Source organism: Cygnus olor, chromosome 5 (assembly GCF_009769625.2).
Source record: "Cygnus olor isolate bCygOlo1 chromosome 5, bCygOlo1.pri.v2, whole genome shotgun sequence".
NCBI lineage: Eukaryota > Metazoa > Chordata > Aves > Anseriformes > Anatidae > Cygnus > Cygnus olor.
This window is the reverse complement of record NC_049173.1, coordinates 37016695-37042329: the sequence shown is the minus strand read 5'-3', so window position 1 is coordinate 37042329 and position 25635 is coordinate 37016695. Positions and strand designations below refer to the sequence as shown.

Here is a 25635-nt window from a genome sequence, read left to right as displayed (position 1 = left end):
ACTATTTTGTTCTGAATTTAAACCTTGCCTTAGATTAACGTATCTGTTTAGGTCAGTGTAGAATCCCCTGAGGTAGGTATGGCACTTGAAGCAGTGACTGTTAAGAAGTCAAGCCTGGGATCCTTACGATAACAAAAGCACCTACTGGAGGGCTATTCAAAGTCCGTGCTGACCTACAAAAGCAAGAGTTAAGATTGCTAAATGGTATGTATTTCAGTAGTATGGTTTGACTTGTAAAGCTTGGTCTCTGAAACCACCTGTCTGCAGCTCAGACCCTAGCAGTCTGAACGTCAAAAACCAGCATGTTTGTTTGGACTGTGGATGTCACTACTGCAGTGTTTCCTGGAAGGAGCAAAGAGGACTTCATAGCTATTAACTGAGCAGTTAATAACTTCTGCTGATGAGAATGTGTCTTTACTGTTGCCTCTTAATCCATAGGCTAAAAGTCAAGGGATGAGTCAGACTCTAAGATGCTAGGAAAAAACCTTTATTTGTAAGAGCTCTGGAGTAAGGTTAGCCATAAATGTGAGAAAGCTGTAGCTTTCACAGTGCTGGCAATGTGAGTTACTCTGTATTTAGCAAGGGAACATGGTATTTTGTATTAACAAGGTGAAGTTCCTGTCTTTTCAGTTTCACTGTTTTTGACACTTCAGAGGAGTAATAGAGTAAATAAGGGCAACCTCCTTTATTACTCTGTATAGCTGATGGGGTCAGGACCCAATGGAAAATCTCTGGAGATGCAAAGGTAGACCTTCTATGGAGGGAGACCTGTCAAGATAGCTATGTTCCCAGACAGAAGCAGTAATAGAGCTTCAGAAGCTTTGATGCTGAAGTGTTCATGATTGTAAGTGTAAAGTCAGATGGAGTGCAGAGAACCCCCTGATGCATCCACCTTCCACCGAGAGTTATCTTTGGTTAATCATTGTCTTTGGATCGTGTGGAGGTAAGCATATAGTTAAGAAAAGTGACCTCTTTAATGTTCACAGCACCTCCTTTTTCAGTATTCCTCCTGTGCACTGGAATGTCAGACTTGGCATTCAGTTAGTGTACCTCTGCTGATGGGCAGCCAGCCCTTGCTGGGTTTGAACTAATGAGCTCAGCTATTTCTAATATCTACTTCTTGGTTCTGCTGTTGGCAACAACCATAATGAAGGCTGGATGCCAGCTTCAGTTTGAATGACTCTTTCAGTGTTTTAGAAGAATTGAGTTAAGAAGGACTGAAATTTGTAGAGCAATGGAGTTTTAATGGGTGGCATTTTCAATCCTGGAAGATCTACACGAACAAAGCATTTGCACTCTCGAAAGAATGCCCTTATACAGTTGTATTTCCATTGGAGCTCAGCTCGAAAGATATGTCTGCCTAGCTGTGTTTGTAAAATTGTTTAATTCTCATCTTTTTTCATGTGATGATCTCCTAGCAGAGTAGAGCAGTTCCAGAGATGAGTCGTCTTCATACACCTGATGTGTTTTTTTTTTTTTTTTTTTTTTTTTTTTTTTTACAATAGTGTTTAATACATGTGGCTGTTGTTGAAGTGAGACACTGGATGTGGATGTGGTGTAGACTGGACAGTGGTGACAATCTAGAGATTTTTCGGCTTGACGTAGGCTCAGCTGTATCTGTTTTGCTGTGTGTGCTTAACTAATATGCATGCTAAGGGGAGTTAGTTACCTAGAAGATAGTGTTCACAAGTTTCAAAGCAGTGAAAGTCTGGTAAAACTTATCTACTTTTTGCAGTGCAAGGTGTCTGCAATGAAGAGTAGGTTTTGTTTTTTGTTGGAGAGAATGAGTGATGGAAGGAAGAAATGTTTGTGTGTTTTTTGTCTTGCCAGCTTGGGATGTTTAGAAAGCTTATCAACTGCCCTGGAGACTCCATTTAGAGCAGGCTCCCTGCTCTTCAGCAATAACACTGTGGAAAGAAAGGGCAAAGTAATTCTATTTCTTGAGATAAAGAAAGGATGAGACTGTACTTAAAAGAAGGGGGGTTGGATGAGTTGTTGTCAGGTTATAAAGACAAATTTTAAGGGCATTTGGACTTAAAAGGGAAGCCTTTTATAGATACCAGCCTACTGATGGAAACTCAACAGAGAGCTTTTACTTCAAGTAGATTCATTTAAGAATGCTTCAGCAAGACTTGGTTGTAATTGGACATGCTTGCAGCTGATGTGCATCCTCACATTACATAACAGACTTGTGTAAGAAACACATGAAATAATCTTCTACCCGTTGAAACAACTTTGGCACAAGGAACGAGCGTTGCTGAACAGTATTAGTGTAATGCTGAAAACTCCCATGAATAAAAGATTTGAGATAAGTTCAAGAGAAGGGTCTTACAGTGTTCTTGAGCAGTAGTAGATCCCACAGAGGTTCTAAGGGAATTATTAGGAAGGAAGTAGTTATAGGTGGAGGGGAGGATTACTGTAGATTACACAGGTCAATCTAATTAGGTGAACTATCATCTAACATTTCAAGAGTTTGGAACCAGTGGCCCCTCAACTTGTCCATGCTTTCTGCAGTACTCCAAGCTTTTTCAAATTGGTAAGAGGGCATTTCTAGGGCTGACTGTGTAGCCATTCCTACTACGGGTGATAAATGGGCACAGGAAAGCATTCTTTCACAGCCACTTTCTGCATTCACGTGGGCAGTTTAGCCCGTACACAGAACTCTGGAAAGACTGGAGCTGACACACAGTTTTTTACATGGTGGAGCGTAAAAAAGCATGTACCTCAGTCTCCAGCACGATTCAAGAGATTTAGGGGCAAGAGGGTTTGCTCCAGATCTTGAAGAACATATGCAGTGGTTTAAAGCACTCATCTACATTGTGTAAGGATGGGGAACACTTTGGGCAAAAATCTTGCTTGAGATACTGCCCTCTGTTATACTGTACACCTAATGACATTGCTTCAACCCTGCTGGTTTCTTGAGATCTCCTGAGTTTCTTTTGAGGAAAATATGTCCCCTTCCAGTGGAATAGCTGACTTCTCACCTTCTGGTGACAGCACAAAATTGTAATCCTGCTATATTTGCTAGGGGAAAAGAACAGCTTCAACTGTCGTTATGACAAACTGAAGTAGGGGATATAGTTTCTTAAAGGAGGCCAACTTGGCATAAGTTATGTAGGATGATGTTTAGAAGTCTGGTTTTGTTTTTGAGTTATACTGAAGAAGCAGAGGACTCCCTAAACCAGACAGACTGGATTGGGTTATTAAACAATACAATTTATTAAAGACAAGATTCCACCTTTATGTCAATGGAAGTTTTGCCATTGTTTCCTTTGGGACAAGAAATGCATTTCTTGACTATGCAAACATCTGGATTTTCTATCTGGTTCAACATATATATAGTAGCAAAGTTAATGAGAAGAAATAGTCCAAGTTAAACATACCTTCTCTTGTCAATGTGTTTGACAAATTAAATTTAATCTTGAATTTGTTCTAGGCTTGCATGTCATCTTGGCTGCAAGAATAATCTGACTGGGAGAGTGAGCTTTGACAGAAGCTGAAGTAATGTTATTTCAAAGGAATTAAATCAGTCTCTACCTTAATATTGCCAAATTTACTACTAAGGCTTAGAAGTCATGTTAGAAATAGAAGACTTGAGGAGAAATTTCTATTTTGTGTTCTCAAGATTTTTCCTCCACTGTTCAGTTGATCAGCATTCTGATCTGTGGTACAATGTGCTTCAACAAACTAGATATTTACAAAAGTAAAGGAACTCAAAAGTGATACAGGCATGTGGGTAAAAATTCTGTGGAAGAAGAGATTGTTTTGAAAGCTTAAATTAAATCTTGTTCTTTGTCTCTTAGTTTCGTACTTTCCTTCCCACAAGTCAGAAGTAGTTAAGGGGTTATACGTATTGCATAAGTTTGCACCTCAAAAGCAAGAGATACCATTTTAAAAGTTCACTTTCTCACTGTAATATTTTTTTGTTGTAAAACAATAAAAACACACACAATATCCCCCCCCCCAAAAAAAAAAAAAAAAAAAACACACCGAAAACACCAAAGTGGAAAAACTACCCAATAAACAAAAAACCAGCCGAGATTCTCTGTTACGGTTCAAATTCTAAGGCTTTTCTACTTAACTATTTGTAGGTGAGCTCTTTAAATATTCTCTTAGAAAATTTCGTTGGCTCTAGTACCTTATCTTCTAAAAGCAGAGTACGGCCGCCTCATCATGTTTTCTTCCAAGCTGATTCCCCAAAACACAGTATTATTTCCCTAGCTAGAACTCTTCCAGCAGATGAAGCACGATACTTGACCACTTGTAGGGGCTTGCACAAAACAATGATGGGGGGGGGGGGGGGGGGGGGGGAAGATTGCTGTAGGAAAAACAAGGTTTCTAGCCTGTAAGGGAAAAAAAAAAGCCTTGAATTTAACTCCTACAAATACCGAGTTTGTCTGCTTTGTGGTGTGATCCCATATGTTTGCCCAGCCTTCACCATCCTCAAGCACAGGCTGTGTGCTTTGAACCTATTCTTGTTTGCACAGCTGGGGGCTTGGGGTTGAAATGTAAGTGGTGCTTTAGCTTAGGCTAGACTCTAAGCTTTGCAGGTGGGATGACTCAAGGAGTATAAGTATTGCAGTGTCCTTCTCGTAAGTCCCTTCTGTCTGGGGAAGGAGCTGAGCCCTTTTAATCTTTTTTTAATTTTTTTTTTACAATACCCATTATACAACTGGCTTCTCAGGAAGCTGCCTTTGAGATCTTTTTATTTTTTATTTTTCCCCCACCAGATGGGTTCTGAGGCTGAAGGCCCTGGTCAGCTGGTGGGAGCCGTGGTGGTGCTGGCTGGCTGGTATCTACCTGCAAGCCACAATCGGCCTCTCTCTGCCAGAGTTTCTAAGGCTTTCAGTCTTGCTTTCTCCCTTTCTAGAAGCCAAATGCTTTGAGTCTCTGGCTTAGAGCGTGATCATTGACACCTTCGAGGACTGCTGGGCTGCTGGTTCCATGGCGGGAAACCTGGCTGAGCTCCCAACCCGTGGCTGAGGTGCTTGGGCCCTGCAGGCAGCCTGCCACGGGGCTGAGCCTCCCTGCGATTAACACAGGGACTCGGCTCCAGCTCTGCCTCCAGTAAGGCTGGTTGCACCAGTTGGGAGCCTGAAACCAAGGCATAAATCTGTAAGGCTGAAACTAGGAAATGCGAAATGATACTTTCCAACGGCAATAAAAAATGTCCAGAACTTTGTAGTCTCTTCTAGTGTATAAAATGGTATGGTTTTCCCTGGGGAAGTCTCTGGGAAGGACTTGAGACAGGCCAGTCTGATTGCTTAGACAAATGGGTGGGTGCCCTGAGCGGTGTGAGCATGCCTCGATTGATCACTTTTTCCAAAGGTATATTCTGGGGGTCTTTAAACTTGAAGTCTGGCAAAGCTGGAGTAGGCCATTGCACGTGCTGTTTCCTCTCTTTCTCCCCTACCTATTTTTTCTATCCAGCAGCCTGCGCTAATCTGAAGCAAAGTTGCTAAACAGCTGAGGCACCTCAGTTTTTATCCGCAGTGGACCCTTGTCTTTTAGATTAGTTTCTTAACAGGCTTCCAGTTTGTCACATTCACGTCACTTGTGTCCCTTGCTCCCTCTTTTCCCTGAAGCTTTGCTAAAGCACTTTGCTCTGACACTGCAATGCTATGGCCATTTCTTGTCACCCCCATCACAAAGGGCTGAGCTGCTCTGTTTGTGCTTATAATGTACCCAGATGGTGAATAGAATGAGTGACCACCAAGCTCATTTTCACTTGTGGGGTCAGACCTTTCTCTGCTAAATAACACAAGTGTTCCCAGCTGCTGTGCAGCTGCAGGGAGTCTGCTTTCCTTCACAGGCATTAAAAACCCTTTAATCAGTGTTTGTTGTTTGTCAGCAGTGGTGTTGAGGTGTGGAGAAAAAGAACAGATATGCTTTGTTGGCAAAGTTAACTTTATTCTGACCTCTTATCTTTCCTTTTTCTTTTAAAGTCTGAAGAAGCAGAAAGTAGTTTGGGAAGTGGTTTCCGCAAGCACCTGTGTAAATGTATTTGCTGAAGGAGGAGGTTTATACCCTTATACAGATACTGCATTTGATGTAAAAAGATGCTCTGAGAGCTGCACTGAACTGGAAGCTCTTTAGGGGAGGGGCTCTCAGACTGATTGGTGTGGGAACTGCAGGTTCCCTTAATGTAAGTGAATGCTACAAAAATACAAATATTAGTATATAATTCTAGTGTTACTTATGCTTATTTTAGTATAGAGTCTGTGTTTAAGGAATAGTATTTGTAACATGGTCAATTTTAACATTTCCCTGGAAAATAGATTCTTCCTGCCAGTTCTTTTTTTGTTGTTTTTTTTTCGGTTCTGCTTTTAATAGGTCTTCTCCCATGGAGGGAAAAGGACTGGTAAGCCCGTGACACCCTCTCTGGTCCCATTTTTTTGGATGTAGCCTGTTCTGAAGAAAATGGGAACACAGGTATCAAGAAGAGGCTTCAAGAAATCTTAGTGAAGATAGTTATTTCCTTCTTCTTTCTAGAAGAGGATTTGAAATGGCTGGTGCTGCACGCTTGTTTGCAGGGTTACTTCTCTGTGCGCAGAACTGTTCACATTGTGTGTCCAGCACCGAGCACACCTCCACACGTGTTGATTCTGTTGTTTGCAAAACCTGTTTGTGTGGAAGTCCCAAGGCAGTTAGGACATCAGGCTTTGATTCTGGCTTCCAGGGTGATGATAGGACAGTCTGTGTGAGAAGTGAAATCCCGTATCTCACTGCTCTCTGAAGGCACCTGAGATTCACAGGACTGCATTGGTGATTTATGAGGGTCAGTGGCCAGGCATTGGGGCACCCCGTGCACATCTGCCTGGCTCAGTGGTACCTCCTGCAGCAACTGAGGGGCTCTCCTAGAGCAGGGGCGTGCTTCTGGGGGGAAAAAAAGCACCTGCTTGCTTGAAATGGGGATGAAGAACTGGGAACAAGTCACTTTTGAATTGTAGCTCGAACTGTGACAATGATAAATTTGATTGCTCTCCTTGCTCTCTCACTTGTTTCCCTCCCCAGGTGGGCAGACCTATTTCAGCATTCATCCAGTGTTTTTCCTCTGTGCGTTGCTGAGGCTGCTAACAAAGGAGCGCAGTTGTCCTGCTCTCAGAGAGGCAGAATGTAGGAAAGAAAATGTCATGTGCTGGGCAGGAAGGGATGGATGCTCGAGATAAACTAGTACCTTAAATAACTGTGGATGGGATGTGGTGATGATTAGCAGTGTTCATGTGATGGAAGCAGAAATGGTGGACAAAGAACTTCCATTTTATTATCTGAAAGCTGCCAGGGCTGCCAAGCCAAAGAAGGGCTCTGAGCCATGGTGAAGCAGGTGTCCTGCAAGGGGGAGTTTTTGAAGCCCTACGGTAATGTCTCCAGGAGATGCAATCTTTCTGGCAGTGCTGGCTGATCACATGAAGAGGACCCTGATCAGACAGGCACGATCCTGGATCCTTCTGGAAATTAATGCAAACTTTTACAATTAAAATCTAGTCGAACAAAACAAGCACCATCTTGTGCAACTACGTAAACCATAAACTTTTTTGGCAAGGCAGGTGTGGCATCTTCAGTGCCTGGAAAGCACCTAACGCTGTGTGGGATCCCTGCTGTAATCCAAATTACAAATGCTAAAAAGGCTTTGATATTTTTTTATTTTTTTTTTATAGAGCGATTCTTGGCTTCATTTGGATAGGCAAGAACTTCATAGAGACTGCATTGGGGCACGCTGCATGTTTCCTCAGGCCCTCATAATTAATCAATGTCGAGCTGTTCCTTCCCATCCCTCTGTAAGGAGGCACCCATGGAAAGCTGTTCCATAGCGTTGGCTTTAGCTCATTTGTATGGGCTGCCTGTAAGCAGCTTTATATTCCTCACGTATGCCCCCTCTGGGAGCAGGGGCTGCCCTGTCCCGTACGGCCCTTTGGCAAGTAGTTTGGTGCAGACGACAGAAGGATTAGGTGAGTTTTTGTGATACACACTGAGTTTTCATTAAGTTTGCAGCATGGTTTGATGATGGAAATTAATATTCTGGTTTTTGGTGCTCTTCTGGAAGTCTCTGATATGTGGAACTTGGTTTCTGACACGAGGAGTTGCAAAAACTGCTCTGTGCTGGTATCTCAAGTCCTCAAAGCTGTGCTAAATGGCAAATATGTCTGTTCCTTCTGAAGCAGAATGGCTTTGGTGTTTAACTGAGTGTTTAACCAGTGTGTGTGTACCATACAATTCTGTCAGTTCTGCTTTAAAGTCTGTTTATATAGACAGTTGAGAAGCCTTGCAAGTCTTTGAGAAAGAGTCTCTGACACTGCACATTGGGAGGAAGCTTCAGCATCATCAGCCTGCTGCTTTTTGGTGTGTGTTTACAGTCACTGCACCCTGGGGGCTGCAGAAAGACGTGGCTGTACCCAGAGTGTGGTTCCAAGCTCACTTGTGGTAGTTCAGCCCCTGACAAGAACAGGGCAAAAATCTGGTCGAACGTTACAGTGTTTTTATAGTCTAGTCCAGGTCTCTATAAACCATTTAAAATTGCCTTCAGGTTTAAATTTTCCAATTTCCCATTTGGAACAGGTGTTGCCAGGTTATAGAAAGTGTTGCAGAAAAGGAACAAAAACACTTTAAAAACTCTGCTGTTACAAATTTTGGCAAGTCTCTGACAGATGAGAATTTAAAAAAAAAAAAAAAAGTTTGCCCCACCCAAATTAAAACAAGTGCAGACCTTGCTTACTTTTCCCAGCTGTCATGTTTAAATAGGGTTTTTAGTAATATATGAGTTTTCAAAAGACTCAGCAGTATAGAAGGTAATGTGTTTTCATACGAAAATATTCAACTTCTCAATTGTTTTTCATCTTACTTAATTGGGGGGGAGGGGATGAAGACTTTTTTTTTCAAATGTCAAAAAAACAAATTTCTGCGATGCACGTTGCTGGAATGGTTAAAAACCAACCCAAAGCAGGCTTGAGGCAATGTTTTTTCAACAGCTTTAACCTCAAAGCAGGGAGCAGACAGCTTTGTAGGCAACTTTGAGACCAAGGTGATTATGGCAGTGACTCACACTTCCCTGTAAGGCATCCAGCTATCAACACACTTGGAGAGCCGTGGCTTTGTGCATGCAGGCAGGGTGTCAGTCGGTGCCCCCTTGCCAGCCAGCTCTGAACTGCTGAGCTCATAAGTGCTTTGACAGCATGCTGGGGTAGCGGTGTGCTAGAGAGCAGCTCTGATTCCCTCGTGCTCACGAGAGCCTTCAGAGATGGAGCTTGGGAAGGGGAAGTGCAGTGCTGGTTTAACTTCCCTTCCCCGTTCCTTGCTTAATCCCCATGGGACTCGTTTCAGGAGTCCTGTGAAATCTTCCTGAGAGCAGGTAGTTGGGTTTGGGGAGTAATTAAGGGTCTGCCTGTCAAACCACTAAGTAAGGCAGTGAAAAGGGCTGCTACTGTAACGTTCTGTTGAAACTCTGCAGGTATGGAAAGAGGACTGATAATCAGGGTCCTCAGCACGGACTTGGGAAAGAGGCCTGGGTATCGCTGTAGGCAGCTCAGGGTGCAGCTGAGGACACAACAGAAAAGTACCACCACGTGTTGGGCTTTGCAGGGACCAGGCTGAGAAATGGAAGGTGGGGACTCATCTATATGTGCATTGCGGGCTTCAACATCTCCAAAAGATAAGGCAGAAGCCAAGGTGACTTCAGTGAAGGGAAACAGCAGTGATCATGGTATGGAGGACATCTTCTGAGCAAGGAATTGAGGGACTGGCAGGAAAGGAGTGCCATGTATGCAGAGAAACAGGCTGCATCCGAACTGAACGCTCAGAAGAAGAGGCATTCAGAAAGATAGCAAAACCAAACCTGAAGGGAAGTAGTTCTTCACATGGTATGCAGTGAGGTTCTGGGATGCATGGATGCAGTTGTCAGCGTGGCAGGATGACATCAGGAAGGTGCTAAGCGTGGCCTTGGGAACATGTAGGTATGCTGTTGTCGGTGGTATCCACTGATGATATAAGTAATGCTTTAAAAAACAAATAACTGGTAATATAAAGCTGGCCACATCCGTGGTTCAACTACCAGGGCCAATCTTGATAGGTTATCTGGGTTCTTCCATCCTTGGTGATGCGTTCCTTGCACCTCTAACTAACGTTGTCTAGGACCAGATCCTGTTTGCGGCGGGGCGCTGGGTGAGCTGGGCTGATGTGACTCAGTATTGCCCTTCCCGTGTGGGTTTTGTTTGGCTTTGCACAATTTGTGTTTTCAGAGGTGAGGCAGAGTGAGTAATGTTTCCCTTCTGTTAAAGAAAAGGGAATGGCAAAGACCGTTATTTTCTTTAAAAGATATAAGTGTTTCATTTTAAGTTCCCTTCAGGCAAAGTCAGCTTTGGTAGGCAGCTTAAACTGCGTTATAGACCATATTGCTATTATCATAAACACGAAATATGCTGCACTGTGTTTTGGGAAATTAAACAAAACCCTTTTTTTTTCTTCTCCCACTTTCCCTCCTTCCTTCTTTCACTTCCTTCCTTCAGTTTTTAATAAGCGACCGTGACAGAGACCCTCAGTGTAACCTGCATTGCTCCAGGTCCCAGTCCAAGCCCCTCTGCGCTTCTGACGGCAGGACGTATGAGTCCATGTGCGACTACCAGAGAGCCAAGTGTCGGGAAGCGAGCTTGAGCGTGACACATCGGGGCCGGTGCAAAGGTAGGTGGATTTCAAACACCTTTGAGGGGAGGAATGGGAGCCCTTCCGACTACCAGACGAGTTTCTTGTGCTTAGTACCATGCTCTGTGAGTAGTCTGATTTAAATTATGCATTAATATGAGTATGGTATTTGAGTCTGGGATGTAGGTGGCAGGAGCAGGAACCAACAGAATTATGAATGAAAGAAGGCAAAGGAGCCAGAGATGCCAGAATAAAAAAGGGCCCGAATGTGTGTCTATGGAGCAGAAGGGGCTGGCTTCATGGAAATGCACAGTCAAACCCTGAAGGAGATCTTCCTTGCTGCCTGCATCAATGAGAAACTGAGATACCTTTGAGTTGTAGGAATGTGCAGCAGGGAAGAACGTGCAGGCACATTAGGTGAGTATGTCTGAAAAAAGACCAGACAGCCTTTCTGTGCTGAACACAGAATGCGTGGAAGTCTTTACATGGCCTCTGTTTTGCTTTCCTGCTGTTACACATTTACTTAGAAGTAAGAATATTGTCTTTCTCTCAGTTCGGCTTTTTCTTCAGCATACCCTAAAGTTGAAGTTGTAACTTTTTTATTTTAGGAATATTAGCGTCTTGTCACACAAATAGTCTGCTTCTGCAGTGAAGTGAAAAATTGTCAAGTGTGTTTTCTGGGAGCACAATTGACTTAGGGCAGATGGCACAGATGTTTTTAGCAATTGGTTAAAGTGACAGAAGAAACTCATTAAAATCCCTGTGGAAGGATAAATAGGCATATGTTTAAGTCTAAATTGTTTATGAAAGGTTTTGTTTTGTTTTTTTTACTATAAAAATGTATTTTTAAATTGCTGTCAGACTTGCTTGTTCTAAACTGGAAATCTTTTTTTCAATGTATTGACAAATGTTATAGTTTAGGTGAATTATGAGCATGACAGCAAATATTGCTATGTTTTAAATGGTTTGGAAAAAAGCTTCCTTGTATGTTTGTTCTTGCCACTGCCGAGTTGCTTTATGGTAGCTTTTCTCCTATAGCAGAGTGTTTTAAATAAAAACAACAAAAACAACTCACCCTAATTCCATGGCTGATATTGGCACACAAACTGGCACTGTTCAGTTGCTTAAATCATGAGATCTGTAATGTGTTACAGCTCATGTGCAGAAGTGTCTGTTTTTGGAAATAGAGAAAATGTTGATTGCAAAATTGTACAGTCTAAAGACTCCTAAAGAAATAACTAAAGGATTTTTTTCTTAAGCACAGATAAAGTATACTTTTCCTTTTTGCATGCTCAGACAACTGAAATGTTTAGCTGGAAATGCTTGTGTTCTCCTTCCTTTTTCCCCTTGCCCTGTGTTAACTGTACAACACTAATGACCTGGGAATGTTTGACAACTGCAAGTCTTGCTTTTAAGCCACTGTCTAACAGTCCAGTGAATCATTGGGAAGTAGAAATATTCTTTTAACTATCACATTCAAATTTAATTTTGCTGGTAACTTCTGTGTGTGCTGTTATGGAAAAGTTCTTTTGTTTTTCTAGTCGCGCTGGGAACATGACCTCTAGTTGTGTATAAAGATAATTGCTCTTGGCAAATGCAGACAGTGGCAAGACCAGGTGTGTCTAACTACAGGTCTATGTTTTGTATTCTCACAAAGGGGGGGAGGGTACCACCAGCAGTGTCTGAGCATCTTCTGCCACTGGGTTTATGCTGAACAGCTTTCATTCCTTCTGCATGACAAAGATGCTCTGCAGGGGAACTCCCATTGAACTGGAAATGATCCCAAGGACCATCCTGGTCGATCCTGTATCCAAGAACTTACCCTTGTGAAATGAGCGCTTTTAACTTCCACTTCACTCTCCAAGGAGGAAAAGAAAAAATCTAGTAACTAAAATAAGGAAAAGAGGAAGTATATTGTGGATAGCAAGGCATGGCCCTGCACCCCAGATTACTTTAGGTTTCCAATTTCATGTGCTGATAGCTTGAACTGTGCTGTGCTAAGGCAAGCAGAATGGTTTCCATAGTGAGAACGGAACCTTTTTGATTCAGTTCGGTTTTCTGCTCTCTCTCAAGAAGCTAAGGACCTTTAAAGATGAAATTTTGCCAGCCCTTTGGGAACTATAACTCTTATTCAGCTCTTGCTCCTTGCTAGCTTCCTCGCGTGCTTTTCAATGAAAATTCTCCGGTGCTAAATTATCCCAAACTCTCCTAACCCTTACGCACACACATCACAAAGGGTTACAGATGAGGACTAGCTTTAAATGATCAAGCTACGGCACCTGTGAGAAATAGAGCCTCGCTGAGATTCCAGAGAATAGTTCCAGACATAGCCGTGTGTAAAATACACAGCCAAGCACTTGTACCTGGATCTTTTGTCAGCTGGCATCTTAAGATCTTACATTAAATAACAGAATTCTGCCTCAAAACTTTGCAGAGATGTAGGACAAATACTTGTTAAATGAGTCTTGGCAAGCTGTCAATATTGTACAATGTTTTAGGTTATATTGGATATCTGTGCCTTAAAAAACACTTAAGTTCTGTGTTAACTGGTTAGTTTCTAGGAACTTGCTTGGCCTATTTAATTAAAAAAAAAAAAAGGGGAGAAAAAGGAAGTGGAGTGTGTCCTAAAGGGAAAACTCTTGATTGGTTTTAAAAGTGGTGGTACAAAGCTTGTTCTGCAATTACAAGTCCCTATGCAGAACGAACCTGTCTGTAGGTTACTGGTGGGAGTTGGAACAGGAGTCTTCAGCCCATATTCCTGGGATACCTGCATGAACACAACTTTTGGCTGATGTGCTGGAAAGGAAGGTCTCATTCTGACTAGAGATGTGTTCTTTGACGGTAACTTTCTTCCTGTACCTACTGTTCACATGGTAAGGGAAATGAGGTGCTGAACCCACTCTTTGTTTTAGTTCACTTGCCAGATTCACGTATTTTGTCTTTGAACTTTCTTATTCTTCCTAGTCAAGGGAGAAAAAAGTGAGACCTTCCTTGGCGGCAGATTGTCAAAATCTGAAACGAGGCTTTCAATCTCTTTGCAAATTTTGGCATGTTTTTAGATATGCTCCAAATAAGTTAAGGAACTCGGGAGCAGCAGTGGTGTCTGGTTGTCAAAGAAGCAGCAAAGTACGTCAGCATGGAAGGAAAGAGGCTAGATATTCCAGGTGTAGAACTGGAGTGAAGTGGAAAACAACTGGGAGGGTGGAGAATGATCGACACCATGTGGGACAGATGGGCACATTTTTGTAGTTGGCTCAGCTTCCATTTTTTGTCTCTTATGCAAAGACACAGATCATTGGCTGGTGTAAATGGATATGAATCTGCTGATTTCAGTGTAGCTGGTCTGCTTCGTGCCTGATGGGGTCTGGCCTGTATGTGAGACGGTTACCTAATGTAACTGCAAATAGTTCAAAAGCTGCGTTTAGATCAATTTTTGCCATTGAGCTTTTGGTAAAAACAAAGTAGAATTAAACTAAATAGAAAGATCTTTGTGGCTTGCTGCTAGTGGTCTGTAGGTGCCTGGAGATGTTCTGTTTTGTATTATTAGGATAGCTTAGGTCTTTATATCAGGATGCTGTGTGGTGTCAGAACTGCCTCTACCTGTTGAAGAGAGGATGCTTGAATTCTTGGGGCCTATTCATGAGCGCACTGTGTATATTATGAGGGACATGGTGGTCTCGTTTGAATAAACTATTCATGGATAAGATCAACTGTGGTAACTAGCCAACTTCATTGCAAAATCCAAAGCTATGTGCACCTGTATGCTGCAGATTAGGCCCCAGATGTCAGAAACATCACGTGTAGTTCAGTTCATGGTTGCCAGCTACCAGCTTGAGAATGAATTTTCTTTAAAAGGCAGCTTTCTGAGCTGCAGTGAATCTGTTCTAAGTTTAAAATATTTAAAGTAAAAATTATTAGACAGCTCTGCATTTAAAAATGGCATCCTCATATGTTTTTTCACCTTATTTAGGGGAAGAAGGTCTTCTTTAGTCTGTCTGGACTGTGAAACTGGGCTGTATTAATGCCATTCTGTTTTTAGAAGCTTGGTGTTTGATTCTTCTGAGAACATTTTTAAGAAAATAGAAAAAGTGCTGAAACAGTCAGTTAATCAGAATGCAGAACAGGGTATGTGAACCTCCATCGTGTAGCATCAGGCTTTAGTCAAATTTGTAATGCATCTTACGTTTGGGGTGAGCCATTTGACAGCTACTCTTTAATGCTTGGCACTTACGTAATATTTTATATTTTCTAATTAACAAAGCAAAAATAGCAAGGTGAAGTCATCCCACTGAAATCACATGTTGATGTAAACATTATAAAAATACCAGCCTGTGGAGTGAGGAAGAGAAGGATTGACAGTCCTTCTAAAAACAAGCTGGTAGATGTTGATATTAAAGGCACTGTTTTTACTGGAACCGAACTGTGAAACGACAGACGAAAAAGATAGCAGTATGCACGCACCTCTCCAGCCAGTGTAGTGCGGATGGTGGTTCCAAGTCGAGGCTGTAAAAGGACTGGCATGACCTTTGGAAATCAATGAGGGAGGATGGGAGAAGTAATTAGTGTTGAGCGTTCACGAACAGGAGAGAAATTGTCCATCTTCTCTCTGCATGTCAGCAGCAATTTCTGAAAGTGACCCCACTTGAGTGAAGGATTGAGATGTGAAAGAGGATGTCGCCGCAATGTTGAGCTCTTAAATTTTCTGTTGTATCAGTGGTGTGCTACACAATGTGGTCTACTAGGTGACAGCAGGTAATCTGATCCATAAAGGCCAGTTAAATTTGCCAGGAAGGGCACCCTCACCTTAGTATAGATAGCATGTTTCTATCATCTCATAGTAAGGGCTTGATTTTGTATGCATTAGACAAACTGGACAAAAATCTGAGTTAGATTTCCTTCTGCCTAGACTCCCAACATCTTTGTGCTACAGGGATACTACGAAGCGTTTGCTCCTGCCGGTATGGTGAAGCATCCAGTTTCGGTTACGTAGGTACCGCTGCACAGGAGCGGTGAGTGCACCAGCACTGATGTAGGTGCTGTGTGCTTTACACTTCTGCATCACATTCAGGAGGGAACCTAGGTATGCTTGTCTGCAGTCCTGTATTCTCACATGGAGAGACTAGGAAACAGACTTTAATTGTGGATGTGTGCTTTGATTGTCATGTGACGTATTTGCAGCTCGTTTATTCACGTGCTCTTCTGTGCTCAGATCTGCATAATCTGGGCAGAATTTTTTTTGCTACTTAGTCGTCTCCTCTGAAGCAGAACTTGAAGGTGTTTTTAAATCAGTTGGATGTGTAGTAAAACAGAAGGTGTAGCCATACCATCTGGTTTTATAATAACATATTGTGTCATGCCAAGCAAGATTAGACTCCTAGACTTGAAAGGGAGATGTGCAGGTGATAGTTAGGTGTTCCAGTTACCAGCATTGCCTGTGCTTCCTTTTCGGCTGAAGGAACCAGCATATTCTTCTAGCAGAACCATCTTCTGGTTGAGGTGTGCAAGCAAGGTCTGATAATCTGTTTGCTTTTTCAAGAAAAAAAAGTCCTACAAATTTAATCCTAATTTTAAATTAAATCCTAAATTTAATTGAAGAAAGTCTTTTTACTCTGTAATAATCTCAGTCTTTGTATGAGTTTAGGTCTGCCTGAGATCAAATCCCCGTGTGCTAAGGGCATTGTGCAAACACCCTTCAAACAAGTTGCAAGCTAAATGTGAGTTACGTAGGATCAACAGGGACACGAGGTCATAGGGAGGGGTGGTAATGGACTGGTCATCGCTCAGTGGGTCAGTGGCAGAACTGATGCAGGCACTCTTGCTTTATAACCCAGTGCTTAAGCTATAGGTACCTGTGCTGAATGCTATTGCTGCACATAATGACATTTTTTCCCTAACAGCAGGGGATTGATTTCCATAATTTCAGAAGACTTGTGTAATACTTCTTGGGGACCATGTTAGTGTGATACATTTAACGTGAAATTGTATAGACAATGTTATCAAACCTGAAACTTAGTCTCTTGTATCATCAATTGTGTAAAGCTGTCATCTTGAATGCTATTGTCTGTTTTTATCAGAACTATTCATAGTGTTGTGATTTGTTTCTACATCTAGATGTGCTTAGATAGAAATTGCTTCTATAGCTATCAAGTGCAAAGTCAGTTGATCTGGGAACCCAGCCTGGCTTTTGAATTCAGTGTTACTATTGAGGATCCTGTTGCTGAAGTTCAAGTGATTTGTGAAGCCCAGTTTGGGCTCTTCAGGGATTCAGCAGAATTTTTTTTCTTAACCAGTTCAACCTTGATTATTCTCTGTGATGCTGCTGAAAGATCTGATGATCACATTTTACAGTTTTTGCACTGAAAATATTTCAGTTGTTGGATTCATGTGAAAAGGAAGGGGGTGCTAGTCCCTGTGTCAGTCCTGTGGAAGCAGATATTTGCTGTTTTTCATTCTAGACTGAATATTGGACATGTTTTTAAATGCAAACAGCAAGTCAATCTGTGTCTCTGCAGGGCAGAAGTCTTTTCTTTGACCCATCAGTGTTAGGCTTATATGAGTCTATGCCCTGTAACAGTGAGCAGGACCTGGAAGGGGTTACGGTCATGCTACATGCAGCCCTCATCTGGAGTAAGTGCAGAGCTGAGCTCTTAACCCCTTCAAGCTCTGCTTGTAGAGCAATGTTTCTTCTTTGTGGCAAAGGAACTGATATGAGGAAGTATAATACACTCCTAGCTCTAAGTGCTGGGACTGGAGGTGGAAGGTGGGTTTCAGTAAGGCATGGGCAATGGCATGTCTTTAGTTGGGTGACTGGTTGTTTTTGGCATCTAACTGGGAGAGTTGCTCAGAAAAGCTTTGCTGGAGCCATCCTGCTTCCACATTGCGTGTGCTTCTGGGCCTAAATTACTTGGCTTATGCTTTAGCCATCCAGTTTCAGGCTGTTAATACTAGCACAAACACAGCTTCCTCCAGGAAGAGCTTTCAATGTGTGAATATTGTGCTCTAGCTTGGAAGAAGCTTCCAGAGCTCTTGGATGATCATAAATAGTATTGCCTAAGGAAATTAGGCAGTTCTTTGTTAACTGGGTCAAAGTTGTCTAGCTTGTCATGGATAACTCCACAGCTGCCTTTTAAATGTACAGGTAAAGATTGTTGATGCCCTGTAGTATTATTATTACTATTTTTTTTCTCAGCTGCATGGTGCATCTGGTATCTTTTGAAGATGCCGAATAGTTATTTGCAATCTGAATGGGGTTTGTTTCTCTCTTTGTAGATGCTGGCCAAAGCAAGTGTCGATTAGAGAGAGCTCAAGCACTGGAACAGGCAAAGAAGCCCCAGGAAGCGGTCTTCATTCCGGAATGCAATGAGGATGGATCATTCACGCAGGTAAAACTCCTACTGGCTTCCTTTGGCCAGGCTTCCAGAGGCTGCAATGAAGTCACTGATAAGGCATGAGCCAAGCGAGGATGGCAGTGTGGGTACACAGTCCAACTCGGTTACTGAGGTGAAGGTGTTGAAAGCTGAGGACTTGGTTAACCAACTAGAAACTTTGATTCAGTCACCATATGTACCGTAACGCACACGCACATGTGATGGCATCCACCTCCAGTGTAGCAAAAACATTTTTCTGTGTTGGAAGTTGAAGGAGAGGTCAAGTTTTCTGCAAAGATGAGCTGAAATGGGCATCGAGGCTCTCACAGAACAAGGTGGGCCATGGTTCTTCTGTTTTTACCTCCGCTTCATTTATCCCAGAAAAAAAAAAAAGTATCCTAATGAGCATCTTCCCTCTGCACGGCACTTGTTAATGACAGACTCTTGTTTCCTGTACTTGGCTTGGTTGTGGTTTGGGGGTCTGGAAGAGAGGGGATGAGAGTTGTTCGGGGGTTTGATTCTTCAGTATTTATTTCCTGGAACTAAATGAAGTGCTGGGTTAATAGACCGTTTCATGATGTTGCTTCTCTTGAGAGCAGTTGTGTCAGGCAGGTGTAGCAAAGAAAGCTTATGGTTGGCCTTTAATATTGGTACAAAATCACTAGTCAGTCCTGGCCACTGAGCATCCTTTACAAGTAGTTGAACTGGGCTTCCAAAGAAGTTGAAGTTGTGACAAAAGGAAAGCACTCATGAAGGAGAGTTTGAGAGGAAGAGTAGTCTGCTAATCATAGAATGGTTTGGGTTGGAGAGTCCTTAAAGATCTAGTCTAATCCTCGTGGGTCATTGCCAAGGCAGGGTAGAAATGAACAGCGATGCTCGTCTCTGTTACCACCAGTGTATTGAGTGGTGTTCCAGTGCTGACTGAACTAGATAGTAAAAATGGTTCACGTGCTGTTCCCTGGCAGGTAGGAGAGGGATGATGTCTCCTTAGTTTGGCACAGATCTCAGAAGCCCAAATTCTGCATCCCTGGTGATGTTTGCTTTGTGAAATTGGGTAGATCATGTAACGCTTGTGCTTTAGCTTCCCTATATCTAGCACTGTTCTAGATAGCTTGTGCCCCAGAGAATTCTGAGAATTCATTAGTTATTGTTGTTTGCAAATTCTTTTGAAGGTTATAAAAAAAAATCCTAAATAGAATCAATATTGGCTTCAAAAAGATGAGTCAAAAAGCTTTGGGGCTGGTTCAAACACTTTGCAATGCCTCGGGGAAAAGGAGAGGAAAGATATTTTATGATAACCCACCAAAAATCTGTGTTCCCCCTCAGCCTTACCCTCCCATTATCTGATACGTGGGAGTGTTTTTGTTTTGTTTTTTCATGGTGAAGTGGGAAAAGTTTAATCCATCTTGCCAGCTTTGCATACTTCTCCTTTGGAGCAGCATCATATGTGTGCAGTGCGGACCATCTTGGGGAGGTGGGGTAAGAGATGTAGCTGCAGTTTTTTGCAATCTAACTGCGGTCTCAACTGTTGAAATTTGATTTTGTGCAGAGCTGCTCAGGTTATGTTGGCACTGGAATGGAATATGTATAATACCTAGCACAGTGGCCAGCTAATTGTTCCATGTTGAACTTCACAGCTCAAGAAGAAAGGGGGAAGGAAAGCTGAGTTTTCATTTTCTGTCAGCTGTCCATCAGCCTCTTGGAGAGTAAAGTAGGGGGTGCAGGTCAAATTTTTTTTTTTTGAACTCTAATAAGCTGGAATAAGAGTGCAGTTGATAAAGCTTTATTTCAGACAGGTTTATCTGGTAGTTTGGTACTGGTGTCTGGGTTGTGGAGTAGTTGCTGGGCCTCTTTTCTGCACATTCCCGGGGCAGTGTGGGTTGCCAGTGTTTTCAGTAGAGAAGCAGCGTGAAACTGCTCACAAAAATCATGTATTCTGAGCTGGCGGCCAAGCGATATTTCGCATTCTTCCTCCGTTTAGTTCTATCTCTGAACACTAAAATGCTTTTGTTTTACCTGGCATGTGGAAGGAAGCCTCTGATCCCTTTGTAACTGGCATTAACTGAAATTCACATCATTCCTTGGATCATAATGCCCTGCGTTCCACATATGTCAGGAACCAGCTTCATCAGTTGTATTGCAGCACTTAAGGTCGTTGTCCCTGTTGAAGATGTGAATGAAAAACAATGGCCAAGGAAGCTCACTGCTTTTAATCTGCACTTGAGACAAATATTTCTTTTAGCTTCTGGTTCAAATTAATTTAATTTGATTTTAAAAGCATGAATAAATTGTAGAATTTTGGTAAACAGTATAAACAGTTTTTGCTTCCAGCAGCTTGCAAATAGATCTGGTTTGGTGGAGGTGGTTTGGATACTGCCTCTCTTTAGCACAGAGTTGGCACCCCCAGGTTCTGCTCTGCAGAGGAACTGTGTAGGCCAGTTCATAAAGTGCCCGAGGCCTTGCAGAAGTCAGATCTGTGCGGTTATTAGTTTATTCTGCTTCAATACCCAGTGAGTAGTTCCATCTGAACTCCAAAATCTCGGTTGGAAAGCCTAGAACACAGCAGCATCTCACAATGATGATTCTAGGAGGAATATCCACCATGGTCTTCAACTTTGGATCCCTGTCCCAGCAAGAATCTACTCAGGTGCACATATTTCAGAGTTGGCTAGGGAAATTTTTTCAACAACTTCATCCCTGCCATGTAACATTTTTACCTAAAATATTTTTTCAATAAGAAAAACTTGGAGAGAAAAGGACAATGTGCGCATGTACATCGAATATTAGGTATCTTGTTACTGTGCTCAGATCTTGAGCTGAACGTCTTCTTTGTAGATGCATACATAGTAGGTGTTGAGGCCCACATCACCATCAGACTTGAAAATATCCTGTTTTTTTTTAATTTGTTTAATTAAAAATATTCAAAAATAGTTTGGAAACAATTTTTGGTAGAGGTAACAGTGTGTTCAAAGAACCTGCTTGACCTTGATCAGATTGAACCTGTTAAAGATATCCTGAGTGTCTTAAGTCCTATAAACTGTCTCTTTCGATAGTTTGCAAAATCTAAACTGAGAAGAAGTGTTGCCACCAATTCTACTGCTTGGATGTACAATTTTTCTAGGCAGGGCTACTTATAAAGGGTTTTGTGTGTGCTGCATGAAAGGGAGCAGGCTTCTGTCTGTTCCTTGGTTTTCATAACTGTTTTATGCACCGTGTCTGCAGCTTCCCTTATTTTGGGAGTTTGTGTATTGCGAAGATCTTATCAAACTCCATTTTAGCACTGCTTATACATCTAAATGTCGCATGGAAGAGGTGGTGGCATTGCAGGCACGATGGGGTGACTGTAATGGGGGCAGACCTGTTGGATTGCTCTGGAAAATGGAGTTAGGGGTATTTCGTTATATTTCAGTCTCTGTGAGAGGACTATTACTTCCTATAACAAAAGCTCTCTGCGGTTAGCCAATAATAATATAAGCATGCAGATAAAATTTGAGTTATTCACAACATAAGAATGTTTGATATGAGTAATTTGATTAATTTTACAAAACCAAGCTCACATACTGTTGTGCAGAATTGGATGAGACTAAAACCGGTTTCTGTTCCCGAGACTGGTTCTCTCCTTTTTTTGTTGTTATGCTGTATTTTGCATAAATGCCATTCCCTTTCCATGCTGCACTTAACCTGCTGTGATCTGTTCTTCATAAACAACAGGCTCTGTTGGGTAATCTGTGCACTTTCTTTTGCTGCCTAGTGCCATTGGGCTTGTTGCCATGGGCTGAGAGAGACTTGCATTCTTCATAGTTTTTCCCCAAGCAATTTTTTTAGAGAAGGTTGCTGAGGTTTTAAACAGAATCAGTTTCAGACAAATGAATATGAACATGAATAATCTTATCCCTGCTTTGGGGATGTAAGCTTCTATGGCTTTTTTGTGGTGTCTTGCTATTTTGCCACCTCCTTCTACTGTTTAGCTTTGGTTTCTTTTCCTTGCAAGTCTGCATGCACGTGGCTGAGAGCAATGGCATACTTGGAGAGTTTCTCTGAGTTCAGGGTTCTCAAAATTGCAGCTGCTGGTGCAGTTACGATGCAGCACTAAGACTGCTGTGAGCACATCAGGCAAACCTGTTGTCTTATGACAGGGTCAGTAACTGTCTTTGTTGGACCAGTTTTCTGTCATCAGACAACTTCCAGAGCACTCCAACATCTAATCATATGTCTGGAAAGAAAGAAGCTTTCTTCATAAAGAATCTGGGCTACAATTAGTAGATACCTCTGCTTATTTTTTAATATTAAGAGAGAACCTTTCTATAAAAGACTTTAGTTGGAGAGGTCTCTGTGAGCGCTGCTCTGCAGACTTGCCTGCTACTTAGGCACTTTTTTTCTTCTTCCAGCTCTTGTTTTGTATTGCATTTGTATATTGACCTAAGAATAACCCATGGATGAGTAAGGAGGTGGCAACTTTGGAGATTATGTATATCTTCAAGGAAGAACTGGTCAAGAGAGTAAAGGAAAAGATTCTTAAAACAGGAGTGGACATCATTATAGAAGCAACAGTATAAAATCATGCATCCTTAGTGTTAGGGGTCACTTTTTGCTTCTGAAAGAGTCTGTGTAATTTTAGCTGGGCATCCCTCTCCTGAGCTATATAATATCAGTTCAGTGTGTGTCTGTTGGGAATGCCCTTGAATGTGGCTGAGATGCTTTTGCCACAAATCACTTATTTCCCGATTACATATTAATAATGAAATTCCCATGGAGCAAGTGCTTCCTGAGCAGTGCATAGGCATGAGGAAGGTGGCCGCTGCATAAAACCATGTTGGGAATATGGGAATATGTCTGCACAACATCATTTGGGAAGAATTAAATTTGAGCAGTGAACAGAAAAAAGTGACAAGAATGATTTAAGGAGTTACAATTCCAAAGAAGCTCAAGCTTAAGCTGTAGGCTGATTGTTCCCTACAATTGTCAGTAAAGGCAAGGCAGACTTCTGGCAATAGTCAGCCAATGTTAGCCTGGCAGAAAAGATGACACAGTCCAGGGGCTAGGCAGTACAGCAAGATATCTAAACCAGGGCAGAGGTGCTACCGCTTACTGTAAGGGTAAATAACCATGTTGGAAACAACCCCTTTGTTCTCCTTTTTCAAATGGTTGTGAGGTGATAATGCAGCTTGTTTGTTGAGTTTTTGAATTGTTTGGGAATCTGATTTTGGCGTTGCTGGTGAGATGCTGAAGAAACCCAAACAACAGCAGCTTTTTCCCTCGGGAATGAAGAGGCAGAGGAGTCTGCCAGTGACGATGGTTTTAATGCTTTCATACTGTAATGAATACAAGGGCAGGTGTTTATTCATGCTGCCAGTGGCTAGTGTGGTAGCTGCTGTTTGATTTCACACGTGGTAATAGCATGGGGGAATAAGGAGCTGCTGCCACACTCTTAATTTGGGCAATGGCAGCAGAGCATAGTTGGGCTTGTCCCTCATACTTTTCATCGTTCAGTTGAGACACAGCTGAGACGGCGTATCTCTCACCCCAGAAATACAGAAAGAGGATCCTCCTGCATAATCAGGGATGCAGGTGCTTGCAGGGCTTTAAACTGCAGTTTGATTTTTGTTTGAAAGTGTTGCTGTTAATAAGGAATCGGAAAGACCTCGAATGATCTGTAGGTTTTGTTTCTGATTCCATGTTATGTAACTTAAAATGTTCAGCTGTTGGACAGGTGTACATCAATTTGGGATGTCAAGCTAAGCTTGTAATGAGGCTTTCCTGCAGTAATGAGTGTTTCATTACCCAGAGCTTGGTTAGCACTCGAGTTTATTTTGTATATAGAATTAATAAAGTCTTTTTCTTTTGTGTCAAAGCTTAGTCAGCTTTAGAAGACTAATGAGAGGGAAAAAAAATGAAACTCTTCTTAACAAATGCATTTTGATAAACCCAAGTAAGAAACTCAGTAGCTGAAGGTAAGATTTGTGCAGTAAACAGGTGCCACTATTACTCTTCTGACCATTGAAAAATATTGCAGTGTGGGAGTGGAATTAGCTTAAGGTTGAGTTTCAGGCAGAAGATCAAATGCGAGTTAGAAACAAAAACTCAAGCCTAAAGTCATGTGAAAAACTTAAACAAAAACAACAACAAAAAATTGGATTTCCAATGTTCCTTACTACCGGAGCTCTGGAATACGTTCACAATTTAGTGTTGATTTTGTTTACACGCAGTGCTTGGATATGGTCCTAGATCAGCTATTACCTTTACATTTTTCAAAACTGTAGCAGTACTGTGTAACTGATAAAAAGTATACCCATTTCTTTTTTTCTTCCAGCCTATAAACTACAAATTCTTATTAGTCTAAAGACCAATATTATTACGACACCTAAATATAGAAAGACCTGGTCAGGTACCATGGTGAAAGGTAGCATCTATCAAACATGAAGACATCAAACATGAAGACATGCAGGAAAGTCAACTGCAGTGATTTTTGGGAGGTTTCTGAAGTGTATGTTCTTCATGGGTAGTTGTCCATTCTTCAGGAATGAAAGGATAAGGGCTGACATTTCATGACTCGTATTATCCATAGTAGGGAAGCCCTTTGGTGCTGCAGTAGCACATGCGGTTGGTATGAAAGTGCTGTCAATCTGAGATTGTTGTCGTTTCGTTGTGTTTTTTTTTTTGTTTGTTTTCATGACTGGGTGCCATGAGATACCAGTCCACAGAAGATCAGACTTGCTTAGTTTAATTATTCAAGAAATTACTTTGCCTTTATTAATGTATTGTGTTTAAATGGCATAAATGAGTGGCATATAATTGGTAGCTCTCCACTGGGGTGAGTTTTATAATATGCTTTTAGTTATCCTCAATTTCCAATACATTTTTTGGACTCCTCTGCCGTCAACTTTGCTATTTTCTGAAGGTTTAGCTAAATAACTTTCAAGTCACTAACACCTGATTTTTTTTTCTTTTTAAATGCTGGGTATGCGGGGAGCTCCTGAAGTAGATGATGCACTCCCTTTTTTATATAGTGCTGCAGCTACTGCAAAAAGAGAAATACTTAAAAGATATTTTTGTTGGAAAATATTTGAGTCCGAATAGTAGTATTCTGAAGAAGTGGTCCAAAATACAGACAAATGCTTTTTTTCAGTAATGTAACATGGAATGGTCTTGCCCTACAAATCTGGGACACTATCCTGGAATTTGACTTCATCTCTGGGTAAGATTTTTACAGTTAATGCTCAGGTGTAAAGACAGCTTCTTGTGCTGTTGGGAATGCAGTAGCGTGTGCAATAAGCAAAGATAAACACTAAACACCTAAAAAAACCCAAGTTTTTCTATCACATCTTGAATGTGTCATTGATAAGACTGAGCAATAAGAAATATTTTGCAACTTGATTATTGCTAATTATATTCACAGCACTTTTGAGTAATTTGCAATCAATTTTGTGGTATATTAAGAGAATAAAAAAAAGTGTGCAGATAGCAGTGACAGTGACTCTAATAATGTGGGTACATGAGATTGTTGTTGATTTTGGCTGCTAACCGTGCGTTTGCTTGAGGCAAAATGATTGCTTTGCGCTTTAGTAAAATCCAAGATAAACACGTGGTACTGTGTTATAGTTGCTCTTAGATCATGTTTTATGTGATACTTAAAGCC

The 25635-nt window shown here is 41.7% G+C and overlaps 1 protein-coding gene across 9 annotated transcripts in view; it reads left to right on the top strand.

Annotated features, from left to right (window-relative positions):
* The window catches only part of SMOC1 (SPARC related modular calcium binding 1), a 126958-nt gene that overhangs the window by 28804 nt on the left and 72519 nt on the right, over nt 1–25635 (top strand). For 8 of the 9 annotated variants that reach the window (XM_040558375.1, XM_040558371.1, XM_040558374.1 and 5 more), the window contains exons 2-3: nt 10500–10671; nt 17902–18014. In XM_040558375.1, the coding sequence (XP_040414309.1) occupies nt 10500–10671; nt 17902–18014 (285 nt within the window). Of the gene's footprint in view, nt 1–7834; nt 7950–10499; nt 10672–17901; nt 18015–25635 lie in introns of those variants that run through there. The other variant, XM_040558376.1, reaches the window with a different exon arrangement.